General features: G+C 44.3%; 1 protein-coding gene across 3 annotated transcripts in view; it reads left to right on the forward strand.

Moving 5' to 3' along the window:
* The first annotated feature begins 8,564 nt into the window (after nt 1-8,564).
* The window catches only part of LOC116955807 (cell adhesion molecule DSCAM-like), a 79,762-nt gene continuing 73,030 nt past the window's right edge, over nt 8,565-15,296 (forward strand). For all 3 annotated transcript variants that reach the window (XM_076051900.1, XM_032977127.2, XM_032977132.2), the window contains exons 1-2: nt 8,565-9,098; nt 13,271-13,321. In XM_076051900.1, the coding sequence (XP_075908015.1) occupies nt 13,310-13,321 (12 nt within the window). In that variant the 5' untranslated portion in view covers nt 8,565-9,098; nt 13,271-13,309. The remainder of the gene's footprint in view (nt 9,099-13,270; nt 13,322-15,296) is intronic.

The following is a 15,296-nucleotide window of genomic DNA, read 5'->3' on the forward strand; positions in this document are numbered from 1 at the left end:
TCCTTGTCTGCCTTTGTTTTGTGTGGTGGGAGACTGTAAAGGCTGTATGCGTGTGTATGGTTGGTTAGAAGAGGGGTGGACAAACCTGAAATTTGGACTGATGAATAGGTGCATCTGGAACCAAGTGAAAGAGAAGCAGGAAGACCTCGAGCTGAATGGATACATGAGGAAGAGGGCCTGCAACTGAGTGGACGGATGAGTAGCAGGACTTTGAAGCCCCTCCTTGTGGGGAGGAGGTTCATTAATAGCGCCCCTCTTTTTTACCTGGAGTTGTACTCCATCAACAACATCAGGAGGTAGAGGAGCGCAAGGCTTACAACGATGAACAGCATCAAGCGGTTAAAGACAACCAGGACACCTTGCCAAGAGGGTTGCTTTATTGTCATTGTATTTGTAATCATATGTCCTACATTGATGTAACGACGGCTGAATAAAGATGTGGCTTGGTGAGAACTTGTCAACTTAGATATCATAAGACTCCAAGCCCCATCTTCATGTGGCATCTTAGTCGCTTCGGCATCATCTGATGCTTCTCCGAGATCACCTGTAAGAATCGGACGTCGCACAGCGATTCGCTATCGTTTGCAGTATCTTAGGTGACTGACTCGGTGAACAACCCTGTACAAAGCGGGGTGGTCCACGGTTCAGTGTTGGATGAGAGATCTTAATTGAAGCAACTTATAAAGTAGTCTAGGGCAGTGGTTCTAAACCTTTTTTGGCTAATATACCCCTTGTTGACTCAACATGGTTCTGAGAAATAAGTGTATGAATGATGAACATCAATATATTAACCAATTGGCCTTTTGTGAGGTATCCTAACTAGTAACTGCTAGCGAATATAGACAAATTCAACTAACGTTCTGCATGCGTTCTGTCATTTGTTCACACTCGCTGGTTACTCTTGGAAAACATGGTTCACGATCAATGAGTTTAGAAATATATTTTGTATTGTTCTAGGTTACCATGTGGATTTACATTTTACCATAGTTATTTTCTATTGGCAGATTCACACATGATTATTCACCAATGACTCATGTATGATATAATTTCACGTAAATCACCTCACGTACCCCCGGGACATTGCTACGTACCCCCAGAGGTCCACGTACCCCCAGAGGTCCACGTACCCCCAGAAGTCCACGTACCCCCAGATGTCCACGTACCCCCAGAGGTCCACGTACCCCCAGAGGTCCACGTACCCCTGGTTGAGAACCACTGCTCGAGGGATTCGTCTTCTGGGGCTCTTCCCTGCTGTGACATTGAGAGGCCCTCTTGACTGAAGAATTCCAAGGGATGTTGCTTAACATCAGTTCTCAACCTTCCTGGACCAATGGACCACTGTCAACCCTCGAAAGACTGTCGCAGACCACCACGCACGAATACAATAAAATGTAAATTATATTGATTTGTGTTTTTTTGCAAATAAATTCCCAAGTTTTGCGGACCACTTCCCATGGCCTTGTGCACCACCAGTCAGTCCTCCAAATACCACAAGTTTCAAACCACTGATTTACATAATAAAATTACTCTGACATTAAAACTGAGGTTATTTGAGTTTCTGTATGAGTTTATTTTTTTAACGATGGTGTGAGGATGTGTTGTACTCAATGAGTGCTCACCGATGTTTATTTGTCTGGGTGCCAGGTGAGGAGGTTTCTCAGGACTGTGGAGTTCCTTTTGAAGTTCCATATGCACTGCCTGGAGCTAAGCAGCGAGCAGAGGCTCGCCACCGTCCCAAACACCGCACAGAGCTCCCCCCAATATCACACTAACACTGGGCAGAGCCCCCCGCCCCCCAATATCACACTAGCACTGGGCATAGCCCCCCTCCCCAATATCACTCTAGCACTGGGCATAGCCGCCTCCCAATATCACAAGCTCTGGGCAGAGCCCCCCCCCATTATCACCCTATCACTCGTCAGAGCCCCCCCTAATATCACCCTAGCACTGGGCAGAGGCCCCCCCTAATATTTCCCTAGCACTGGTCAGGCCCCCCCCCAATATCACTCTAGCACTGGGCAGAACCCCCCCCCAATATCACTCTAGCACTGGGCAGAGCCCCCCCCAATATCACTCTAGCACTGGGCAGAGCCCCCCCCCCCATATCACCCGGGCACTGGGCAGAGCCCCCCCCCCAATATCACTTTAGCACTGGGCAGAGCCCCCCCCCCAATTCACCCTAGCACTGGGAAGAGCCCCCCCAATATCACCCTAACACTGGGAAGAGCCCCCCCCCCAATATCACCCTAGCACTGGGCAGAACCTCCCCCCCCCCAATATCACACTAGCACTGGGCAGAGCCCCCCCCCAATATCACCCTAACACTGGCCAGAGCCCCCCCCAATATTACCCTAACACTGGGCAGAGCCCCCCCGCAATATCACTCTAGCACTGGGCAGAGCCCCCCCCCAATATCACACTTGCACTGGGAAGAGCCCCCCCCAATATCACCCTAACACTGGGCAGAGCCCCCCCCCCCCAATATCACACTTGCACTGGGAAGAGCCCCCCCCAATATCACTCTAGCACTGGGCAGAACCCCCCCCCCCCAATATCACCCTAACACTGGGCAGAGCCCCCCCCCCAATATCACCCGAGCACTGGGCAGAGTCCCCCCCCCGCCCCCCTAATATCACCCTAGCACTGGGCAGAGCCCCCTACTCTATCACCATCCTTAGCACCTTGCTATAGAGATCTGAATTATTTATTATTTACTACTAGCCCTTTGCCCGTTCAAGGACGGGTGCATTTAAGCAAATATGAAACTTGCAAGCGAAAAGCAGACCGCGACGTGATATTAATTGCATAAAATCGTGTCCAATTTGTAAGGCCGCGGTGACACAGACATTTCATTTAGCTTATATACTCCGGCGTTGCCCGGGCCAAGAAAATATTTCAAAACTACTCTTAAAAATCTAACAGCAGTGCGTACCGACTGTGGTGGTACCTGCTATCACTACAGTAGTACATGCTGACTCTATAGCAGTATTAATCGACTCTATAGCACAAACTCCTCACATGACAGAGTGGCGTGGTGAGGCCTAGTCCCGTGCAGAGCCTCCGGCCTCGCCTAGATTGTCCAGCCGGCCGAGGTGGCACCTTGGCAGGCTGGGGCTGGGCTGCTACCCCTGACCACCCCCCCCCCACCAGCCACGATCTCCCCGGCCGCTCTGCAGTAATATCTATGGCCTATAGTGGTAGCATCTAGCGACTGTATATACAGTGAGGGAAAAAAAGTATTTGATCCCCTGCTGATTTTGTACGTTTGCCCACTGACAAAGAAATGATCAGTCTATATTTTTAATGGTAGGTTTATTTGAACAGTGAGAGACAGAATAACAACAAAAATCCAGAAAAACTCATGTCAAAAATGTTATAAATTGAATTGCATTTTAATGAGAGAAATAAGTATTTGACCCCTCTGCAAAACATGACTTAGTACTTGGTGGCAAAATCCTTGTTGGCAATCACAGAGGTCAGACGTTTCTTGTAGTTGGCCACCAGGTTTGCACACATCTCAGGAGGGATTTTGTCCCACTCCTTTTTGGAGATCTCCAAGTCATTAAGGTTTTGAGGCTGACGTTTGGCAACTCGAACCTTCAGCTCCCTCCACAGATTTTCTATGGGATTAAGGTCTGGAGACTGGCTAGGCCACTTCAGGACCTTCATGTGCTTCTTCTTGAGCCACTCCTTTGTTGCCTTGGCCGTGTGTTTTGGGTCATTGTCATGCTGGAATACCCATCCACGACCCATTTTCAATGCCCTGGCTGAGGGAAGGAGGTTCTCACCCAAGATTTGACGGTACATGGTCCCGTCCATCGTCCCTTTGATGCGGTGAAGTTGTCCTGTCCCCTTAGCAGAAAAACACCCCCAAAGCATAATGTTTCCACCTCCATGTTTGACGGTGGGGATGGTGTTCTTGGGGTTATAGGCAGCATTCCACCTCCAAACATGGCGAGTTGAGTTGATGCCAAAGAGCTCTATTTTGGTCTCATATGACCACAACACTGTCACCCAGTTGTCCTCTGAATCATTCAGATGTTCATTGACAAACTTCAGATGGGCATGTATATGTGCTTTCTTGAGCAGGGGGACCTTGCGGGCGCTGCAGGATTTCAGTCCTTCACGGCGCAGTGTGTTACCAATTGTTTTCTTGGTGACTATGGTCCCAGCTGCCTTGAGATCATTGACAAGATCCTCCCGTGTAGTTCTGGGCTGATTCCTCACCGTTCTCATGATCATTGCAACGCCACGAGGTGAGATCTTGCATGGAGCCCCAGGCCGAGGGAGATTAACAGTTCTTTTGTGTTTCTTCGATTTGCGAATAATCGCACCAACTGTTGTCACCTTCTCACCAAGCTGCTTGGCAATGGTCTTGTAGCCCATTCCAGCCTTGTGTAGGTCTACAATCTTGTCCCTGACATCCTTGGAGAGCTCTTTGGTCTTGGCCATGGTGGAGAGTTTGGAATCTGATTGATTGCTTCTGTGGACAGGTGTCTTTTATACAGGTAACGAGCTGAGATTAGGAGCACACTCTTAATCTTAGCTCGTTACCTGTATAAAAGACACCTGGGAGCCAGAAATATTTCTGATTGAGAGGGGGTCAAATACTTATTTCCCTCATTAAAATGCAAATCTATTTATAACATTTTTGACATGCGTTGTTTTATTTTGTTGTTGTTATTCTGTCTCTCACTGTACAAATAAACCTACCATTAAAATTGTAGACTGATCATTTCTTTGTCAGTGGGCAAACGTACAAAATCAGCAGGGGATCAAATACTTTTTTTCCCTCACTGTATTAGTAACTGCACACATCGGAGTGGGGGGGGGGGACATCACACAGTGAAGATTTAAGCTCAGCGTTTAGTGTATTTTTATAGCATTTTTAACGAGAAAGAAAAAGTCCCCCTCACTCCCACCGAAGGCGATTTGGCATGGGCCGTCCCCCTCACCAAAGGCGACTGAGTCGGTATGGGCGTGCCCGCGTCATAAATAAATAGCGCAAAAAAATCGCTCATTAAACTTATTAAAAGTTGACGGATGTGAAAAAGGAATAGTGCTTGCTCGCGGCGGGGCTTACGGCGTTGGTACCTGGCTATTTTTATTTAACGCAAGCCCCACAGTTGGACAGCCAAATCCTTCGCGAGCGCGCGAATACACACAAAGCCACAAACCGACAATTTTTTAATTTATCTAGATCGATAGATAATCCCTTGTTCATCATGACGTCCTTTTTACTTCGATGTCTCAACAACAGCGTTACGGAGATCACGTGACGTGGGGGTTCTGCCTTCGTAGTGAGGGTTGTCAGTTGACGCCGAGGAGGGGGGAGGAGCCGCCTCGGCCCCACCCCCCCATGTAGAGTGACGTCAGCCGCTAATTATTATTAATGTGGGGGGGGATCCATTTGAAAGACGTCACCTGTTAATAATTTACTACTCTAATGAGCCAAGAATGTCTGTGTCCCGCGCGTGACGTCACTCCACGTCGGCCAGCCCCCTCATTAATAATCACGAGCAGGAGACGTCTCTCACAAAGACGTCACCTCTTCATGATTATTAATGAGGTAGGGTGCTACGTGTGGAGTGACGTCACCCGCTCGTGATTGTTAATGGGAGGGGGGGGTGGTCCATGTGGAGGACGTCACTTGTTCATAATTTTTTAATGAGGGGGGGGGCTGGCCGACGTGGAGTGACGTCACGCGCGGGACACACAGACATTCTTGGCTCATCGTGCTAAGGGTTACCACTCGCGATTTACCAATCACCAATGGACTCGTTGCTGGTTTCATGCTCCCATTGTTTATTCTGACAGCCTCGTTCACTTGCGGTTTTTGCTGTTGTTAATCATGATTTATCTCTTCATTCTTGCCTTCGTGATTTCACAGCGGTTTCTGTGCATTGCCATCTGTTTTCGTTGTTGGTCATCTCCATCCTCTCTCACCTTGACCCCTGTGTATCTGCACTGTGACTTTTGGGGTTGAGGAAATTTGGCCCTCTACTTGATTTTACTTTGCCCCCCCCCACTTTCAATGCACTGCCCCGTTAACATTATCGTGATGACATGCATTTGCCTTGCTTGTCAAGGAAATTAGAACACTGCGCAGAATCAGTATAAATGTCTCGATTTAAAGCTTTCGTGACTGCAGGGATTTATATTCTTTGGTTCTTTAGGTAAAGTCACCACGTAGAAGGGAAATAATAAAATAATACAAATTAAACAATAAAATTCTCACGACGTTCCTAAATGTGTTTTTTTCGCTCCTGAACGATTTTAGTTTTGTGTGGGTTAAAAATATATATTTATTTATTTTCACTGTCTTGGCACTAATAGCAGTGTCGTTAATAAAGTATTTGGTGCAACTGATGCTGCGTTGGCTGTGTTGCACAAGTATAATTCGTTTCGGGCAATGACCCTTCTTCAAAGCACGTGTGTTATGAAGAAGGGACATTGCCGGAAACGTTGTCCTACATATATATTTGAGGCAGTTATTGAAAAATGTTTGTCGTATTTTGGGTCATATATAGTGGTGGGATTTTTGGTGATATGACGTCACCGCACGGGAAGCATCAGCCACTTTCCTCCTGACGTCACGCGCGGTTTCCGATGTAAACCAATTTTTTTTCAGTTACGCAATGTCGTCGCAATCTGTATCGGCTTGGGTTATTACGTCATTTGCGTGTCCCCCTGACGTCACCGCGAGATGCGGGAGCGTCACGCTCCGGGTTGCGATGACGTCAGTGTTCACTCGGCACGACGGGTTCGCCGAGAATCGATTCGCAGAGTTAAAAGAATCGATTTAAAATCGGGCGACCGCAATGTTCATGGTTTTATTACAGTATTTCCAAAATAAAATATCGATATTTAAATATAATAGAAATAGATTTTAAAAAGATATATAAATTACACTTTTAAGGCGTTGCCATTTATTTAACAACACGTGATGAAAATATCAATGCAGTGATGTTTACAATTGACGTAAAAATAACAGTATCATTAAAAAAACATTAATTAAAATAACTGTGCATTACACGGCGCGACTTCTGTCCGGTCAATATCATGAATCCTAACAATGCTGTCAATATTTTAAAACAATACACCCTAAAACGAGTCGCAACACCTGCCCACGAACAATTGACCATTGCCTCGTTAACAATGCACGTGCTATATGGTAACATCGGTGGCTTTTCCTGCCTGGGTTTTTGTTGTTTAAATTCAAAGGTGGTCGCCAAACACGAAGCGCTGTCCAGGCCCCAAAAAAATAAAATCTCGCCCAGATTGAGAAATATGGGTGATTTGGTTATAGGCAACAAGAATTGACAGGGTTGGAAATTCCACGTTCAAGTGGCTGGGACGAGTCCATCCGTAATAACGAAAACTGTTGGGACCTTTCACACAAAATTGACCAAATTTTTTTTTATCATTCCCCCTCACCCCACCCCACCAAATGCAGAGTGATGATAATTCGGTAGTCTATAAATACAGACACTTGTATTAATTAATAATAGCGCTGTACTGTAATTTAATTGCAAAATCAATACTGTATAATGGAATTACAATTAGAATGCTGGGCAATTATAACTATAGATAAATCAGGTCTTAGGATGCTGCGGGTCTATGTCGCGGTCAGCATAGCGCAGGGCAAACACACAACCATAGTTATACTGTACTTCTATGCTCCCCCCCCCTACACTCACCAACCCGCACTGACCAGCGTGGTGAAGTATGGTCAGAAATCCTCCGGGACCTCTGTACGGCGTAGATCCACTCAGCAGAAGGTTCGTGCGAATGTGACTGGATACAATCACATTTGCAATCGATAGTTCAATGTCCATGTGCCGTTTTATTTATGGAGTGCGTGCTATCTTGGTGTGGTCTGGGACTCTTGTTATTTTTGCTGCCTCGCCCAAGCTTGATAAGTGGGACTCATAATTTACGTATTTATACGTCGTAACTTGCTTACCATTTTCTCTATTTTGCACTCCCGATTATTGTGGTTATTATTTTCCTGTTGTAACTTGCTGACCCGACCCATACTGGACATCTATGAAAAAGGGTTTCATGGCTCATAGGATTTTCCAGTCTAAATCTTCAGATTCTTAAAGGGCAAATCTACCCATCTTAAGCGCGTATTCCCACGTCCTTCCACCCCAGCAGTATTCATTCCACGACGGGGAATCATGTAATATGAAGGAAGGACCATTGCCCGAAACGTCTCCTATTAAGGACCACAGTGTTGGGTTATTATTCGGTGCTTGTGCACCATGAAGCAAGCAGCATCGGCATCACCGAATGTGTTAAATGATCCAGGGAATCGATCCATATTAAAGAGAGCACGCAACGAAATCGACGCAAACGCACTGGGGAATACCGCCTAAATTGGAATCGATTCCAGGCAGCGAGCAGTATAGTGAGAATCGGGAGTCGACGTTAGTGCGCCACCTAGTGGTGAAGTATGGACAAGGATTCGGCGGGGTGGTGGTGGTGGGGTGGTGGTGGGGGGATTAACATTGGGGAGGGGGTGGGTGGTGGTGGGGGGAGATTAACATTGGGGAGGGGGTGGGTGGGTGGTGGTGGTGAAGATCCCGGTCAGTAGCAGCAGCAGCAGAGAGAGAGATCATCACAGAGGGACGGAAGACGCGTCCAAACTAGCTTCTATTTTATATAAACACCCCCTCCTCCTCTTCCATCACCAACATCACCAACATCATCGTCGTCGTCTTCGTCGTCGTCGTCACCATCGGAAGAGCAACAAAGATTTGAGTGGCTTGAGACACCCGGAGCGATGATGCAGCGGTGGGGTGGTCGCGTTTTGTAAATCCTGGCAAGGCGGGTTTTTAATAAGAACAATAAATAAATTATTGTATGAAAGTGGAGAAAAAAAAATAATCGTGGTTGTCGGGGGAGTTTCTGTTGCAGCCAAGAGGGGAGGGCGAAAAAAAAATTTAAACGTTACAAATAAATGTAAGCAATTATTTATATATTTGAAATAAATCCAAATAAATTTCCTATATCTATATATGAACAATTTCACTGAGACGAGGGCGTGAGGAGGGAAGCCACAAGCGAGAGGCGACGTTTTTTTATTATACAAGGTCGGTGTGGATGTATCAACATCACACGTGTGTGTGTGCCATGTACAAGCAATCAGTGTGTGATGTGTCACTCTCTGTGTTCATGCAGTGTGGGGCATTGTGTGTTAATTCAGCGTGTGATGTATCATTGTGTGTGTGTGTCAATTCAGTGTGTGATGTATCATTGTGTCAATTCAGCGTGTGATGTATCATTGTGTGTGTGTCAATTCTGTGTGTGATCTATCACTGTGTGTGTCAATTCAGTGTGATGTATCATTGTGTGTGTGTGTCAGTTCAATGTGTGATGAATCATTGTGTCAATTCAGTGTGTGATGTATCATTGTGTGTGTCAATTCTGTGTGTGATGTATCGCTGTGTGTCAATTCAGTGTGTGATGTATCATTGTGTGTGTGTCAGTTCAGTGTGTGATTAATCATTGTGTCAATTGAGCGTGTGATGTATCATTGTGTGTGTCAATTCAGTGTGTGATGTATCATTGTGTCTCAATTCAGTGTGCGATGTATCACTGTGTGTGTCAATTCAGTGTGTGATGTATCATTGTGTGTCAATTCAGTGTGATGTGTCACTGTGTGCCACTGTGTCAATTTGTGTGATGTATCCTTGTGTCAATTGAGCGTGTGATGTATCACTGTGTGTCAATACAGTGTGATGTATCACTGTGTGCCACTGTTATTTCAGCGTGTGATGTATTGCTGTGTCACTGTGAGTGTCAATTCAGTGTGTCATGTATCTGTGTGTAAATGCAGTGTATGATGTATCTTTGTAAGTACGTGTCAGTTCATTGTGTGATGATGTATCGTGGTGTATGTGTCAGTTCAGTGTGATTTACCATTGTGTGTCAATTCAGTGTGTGATGTATCTTTGTGAGTACGTGTCAGTTCAGTGTGTGATGTATCAGTGTGTGTGTGTCAGTTTAGTGTGGAATATATCATTGTGTGTGTCAATTTAGTGTGTGATATATCTTTGTGTGTGTCATGTCGGCGTGTGATGTATCACGGTGTGAATGTAGTATGTGATGCATCATAGTGTGTGCGATGTATCACTGTGTGTGTCAATTCAGTGTGTGATGTAGCATTGTGTGTGTCAATTCAGTGTGTGATGTAGCATTGTGTGTGTCAATTCAGTGTGTGATGTATCACTGTGTGTGTCAATTCAGTGTGTGATGTATCATTGTGTGTGTCAATTCAGTGTGTGATGTATCATTGTGTGTGTCAATTCAGTGTGTGATGTATCATTGTGTGTGTCAATTCAGTGTGTGATGTATCACTGTGTGTGTCAATTCAGTGTGCGATGTATCATTGTGTCAATTCAGTGTATGATGTATCATTGTGTCAATTCAGTGTGTGATGTATCATTGTGTGTCAATTCAGTGTGTGATGTAGCATTGTGTGTCAATTCAGTGTGTGATGTATCACTGTGTGTGTCAATTCAGTGTGTGATGTATCATTGTGTCAATTCAGTGTGTGATGTATCATTGTGTTACTTCAGTGTGTGACGTATCATTGTGTCAATTCAGTGTGTGATGTATCATTGTGTGTCAATTCAGTGTGTGATGTATCACTGTGTGTGTGTCAATTCAGTGTGTGATGTATCATTGTGTCAATTCAGTGTGTGATGTATAACTGTGTCAATTCAGTGTGTGATGTATCATTGTGTCAATTCAGTGTGTGATGTATCACTGTGTGTGTCAATTCAGTGTGTGATGTATAACTGTGTCAATTCAGTGTGTGATGTATCATTGTGTCAATTCAGTGTGCGATGTATCATTGTGTGTGTCAATTCAGTGTGTGATGTATCATTGTGTCAATTCAGTGTGTGATGTATCATTGTGTGTGTCAATTCAGTGTGTGATGTATCATTGTGTGTCAATTCAGTGTGTGATGTATCATTGTGTGTTGATTCAGTGTGTGATATATAATTGTGTGTGTCAATTCAGTGTGATGTATCATTGTGTGTGTGTCAATTCAGTGTGTGATGTATCATTGTGTGTCAATTCAGTGTGCGATGTATCATTGTGTGTGTCAATTCAGTGTGTGATGTATCATTGTGTGTTGATTCAGTGTGTGATGTATCATTGTGTGTGTCAATTCAGTGTGATGTATCGTGTCAATTCAGTGTGCGATGTATCATTGTGTGTGTTGCAATTCAGTGTGCGATGTATCACTGTGTGTGTCAATTCAGTGTGTGATGTATCATTGTGTGTCAGTTCAGTGTATGATGTATCACTGTGTGTGTCAATTCAGTGTGTGATGTATCATTGTGTGTGTCAATTCAGTGTGTGATGTATCATTGCGTGTGTCAATTCAGTGTGTGATGTAGCATTGTGTCAATTCAGTGTGGGATGTATCATTGTGTGTCAATTCAGTGTGTGATGTATCATTGTGTGTGTCAATTCAGTGTGTGATGTAGCATTGTGTGTCAATTCAGTGTGTGATGTATCATTGTGTGTGTCAATTCAGTGTGCGATGTATCATTGTGTGTCAGTTCAGTGTATGATGTATCACTGTGTGTGTCAATTCAGTGTGTGATGTATCATTGTGTGTGTCAATTCAGTGTGTGATGTATCATTGTGTGTGTCAATTCAGTGTGTGATGTATCATTGTGTGTGTCAATTCAGTGTGTGATGTATCATTGTGTTAATTCAGTGTGTGATGTATCATTGTGTGTTAATTCAATGTGATGTATCATTGTGTGTGTCAATTCAGTGTGTGATGTATCATTGTGTGTTAATTCAATGTGATGTATCATTTGTGTGTGTCAATTCAGTGTGTGATGTATCATTGTGTTAATTCAGTGTGTGATGTATCATTGTGTGTTAATTCAATGTGATGTATCATTGTGTGTGTCAATTTAGTGTGTGATGTATCATTTTGTGTTAATTCAGTGTGTGATGTATCATTGTGTGTGTCAATTCAGTGTGTGATGTGTCAGTGTGTGTTGATTCAGTGTGTGATGTATCATTGTGTTAATTCAATGTGTGATGTATCATTGTGTCAATTCAGTGTGTGATGTATCATTGTGTGTCAATTCAGTGTGTGATGTATCATTGTGTGTGTCAATTCAGTGTGTGATGTATCATTGTGTTAATTCAATGTGATGTAGCATTGTGTGTCAATTCAGTATTCGATATAGCATTGTGTGTGTCAGTTCAGCGTGTGATGCATCATTGTATCTGTGTGTGATGTAGCATTGTGTCAATTCAGTGTATCATTGTGTCAGTTCAGTGTTATGTACCATTGTATATGTATGTCAGTTCAGTTTGTGGTGCATCATTATGTGTGTAAGTGCCAAATCAGCAATGTGACATAGGGACGCCCTTATCCAGCAGTGGATTGATCATGGCTGATGATGTGCATCTTATCACTGGCAATGAATAGTGTGATCTATCACTGTACGTTTCGTGCTATCAAGTCAGTGCGTAAGGTATATGTGATTGTTACAGTGTGATGCACGTGTGTGATGCACGTGTGCCACATGCTCGTGTCATGCCATCATGGTCAAATCAGAATCTCTCACGGTCCTGCGATGTTTTACCGATCCATCTCCACGACTGCCCGTGGACCATCATCAACCAATCCAGCCATGCCGTGCCCTGTATCTATCTATCTGTGTATGTAATGTTTAGTTTGTGTTTGTAGTCGTGTGTGTACAGTGTGTGTAGTGTATCACGTTGCGTGTGCTCATTGTGTCTACCACGTATGTGTCAGTGTGTCGTGTGTCATTTTCGTGCATGTGTGTGTCCTGTATGCATCTCCAGTATACGTCAGGTCTCGTCATGCATGATAACATGTACCTGCTTGTATGTCATGTTGAATCTGTGTATGTACTGTAATGCATCTTTGCGCGCATAAAATTTTAAAAGGTACGTTTGTGTGTAATTCTCAAGTGTGCAATGTCGTGTATGTATTTGATGTATACCTCTCATTAATGTACGTATCTTTGTGTATCAGGCCTGCAATTCAGATGAACATGTACCTGTGTCACGTTGAATATGTATGCAGTGCATCTGTGTGAGTGTTTAAATGATGCTTCATATGCAGTACGCATCAAGGATCTTTGTCGTTGTGTATGTGTAGAATATAAGTTGGCATGCGTTCCATGTAAAGTTGAGTAAAAACGTGCTTAATTGTGCATGCATCTGTGTGTTGTGTTTGCATCTGTGCATGTATCAGTGTGCGCGTGTGTGTGTGCATCAGGGTGCTACAGGGCAAATGTACATACAGGTATGTATTTGTGTGCATATGTCCAAATTCGGAAATGTGTCCAACACAATGTTGCGTGTGTGTGTGCGCAATTAAATTCAGTAATAAGTGCACGTCTATGATATGAGCATATTAACTTCACGGTGTACGCAACATACTGTAAGTACGTGCTAATTTAAAGTATACATTATGGCTATGCTGTACAGTAGAAACTGACCTGCAAACACAGTGCTCTATATAAAAATGCATTGCAATCATACAGCATGCAATTGTATCATGCACGTCACTATAAACTGTCACGCACAATTCAGTATATAGGTATGTATTATCAGTACGACAGTATACACGGACGGTGTATATGCACGTGCAGTATACAATGCGTGCAAATCTACCGTCACGTGTCACGCGTCACGTGCCACGTGCTCTCTTTGTTGTGTGCACGTGCGACGCAGTAGAGACAATGCGATGTTAAATTCGTGTACGCACGTGCCCGTTTATAATTGCTTTCACAGTTACGTAACGTGGTCTTTGTGGTGCATGTGCTGCTACATTGTGTACAATCTTTTTGTCACACAGGCAACACATTGCGTGTGTGGGTCATTTTGTAGTGGAACAAAAGAAAAAGATCCCCACCCCCCCGTGTAGTCTTTAACAGACTTGTCGGGGCAAGTGTTTGTCAGCGAGCACCTATTTTAATTACACACACACACACACGTGTAATTGTACAGTATATACACTATGTACACCAATAGTCTTGGGTCTAGATATATCTACGTGACTTTACAGAAAGACCCTAGAATATTAATTCGTGCAGTCACGAAAGCTTTAAGTCGTGACTATGTACACCGTATGTGTACAGCAGCAGTGGATTATCAAAAGGGCCGTCTGTACACATACACGTGTACACATGTGTAGACACAGCTCTTATGTGTAAAAATATATCACCATATACAAGATCACACTTCTTGGGCATACAGTAACGTTTTTTTATCATCTGATAACATCGTCTTTCGTTTTTAAATGAAAAAAAACCCAGCATAGTAATTAGTATTTTCTTAATTAAGTGTATATCCATGCCGTGTTGCTGCTGATGCAGCACATTGTTAATGGTACCCAACTCACTGCATACTACACACAATTGCACTGCATCATTGTGTGTGTATCCTCCCATCGTCGTCTTCCAAGACGTGGTGGCACAGCGTGCAAGATTTGGCCAAAGTAGCCTCAAGAGCCCCCCTCTAACGGGGGGAGCTTCCACCAGCAAGTGATGTTTCAAGCCTTTTAATCTCCCTTCACACACGCGCACACACACATGAGGCACGCATGTACACTCTAATACGCCACAATACATGTGTCTCTTATGCCACATTCAGTGGAGGATTGGTGTGTTGGGGTGGTTGCCCATGGTGGCAGAGGTGATGTAGTTTTGCTTTGTGGTAGCGACTGCGGTAATGGCAGATTGTGCGCTGTGATGGTTGGTACTGTCATGTAGTTGCGGTGAGTGCTGTGGGGTTTTTTTTGGTGGCCATGGGGGTGGTGATTGTGGTTATGGTAGTTCCTGGATAATTGTGGTGATGGGTGGTGATGATGGTGGTGGTGATGGTGGCTGCAGTGCCGGCTGACTTTGCGATGTGGGGGTAGCTGTGGTTGTCACGGTGACTGGTGGTAATGGGACAGTGGGTGGTGGGTTAAGAGTTCCACAGTATTTGTGGTTGAGATTTTTAAAGAACGTAGTTGTGTTTATGTCGATGGATATGATGATGTTGCTGTGTTCTTTGTGGCGAGAAAGTGGGTAGGATTTGTGCTGGGTTGTGAGAGTGATGTGTTGGCATGGATTATAATAACGAAGGGCCCGGTCATTATGGTGGTTGTAGAGACGATTGTGTGGTGGTGATTGGATGCAGTGGTCCTAGGTGACTATGTTTATGGGTGATTGTGGTGGTTAGTGATGGGTTGTAGTGGTTATTTGTAAATGCAGTGGTCTTATAGTGATGGG

The sequence above is a fragment of the Petromyzon marinus genome, chromosome 3 (assembly GCF_048934315.1).
Source record: "Petromyzon marinus isolate PM22_M1 ecotype Great Lakes invasive population chromosome 3, UKy_Petmar_22M1.pri1.0, whole genome shotgun sequence".
In the NCBI taxonomy this organism is placed as follows: Eukaryota; Metazoa; Chordata; class Hyperoartia; order Petromyzontiformes; family Petromyzontidae; genus Petromyzon; species Petromyzon marinus.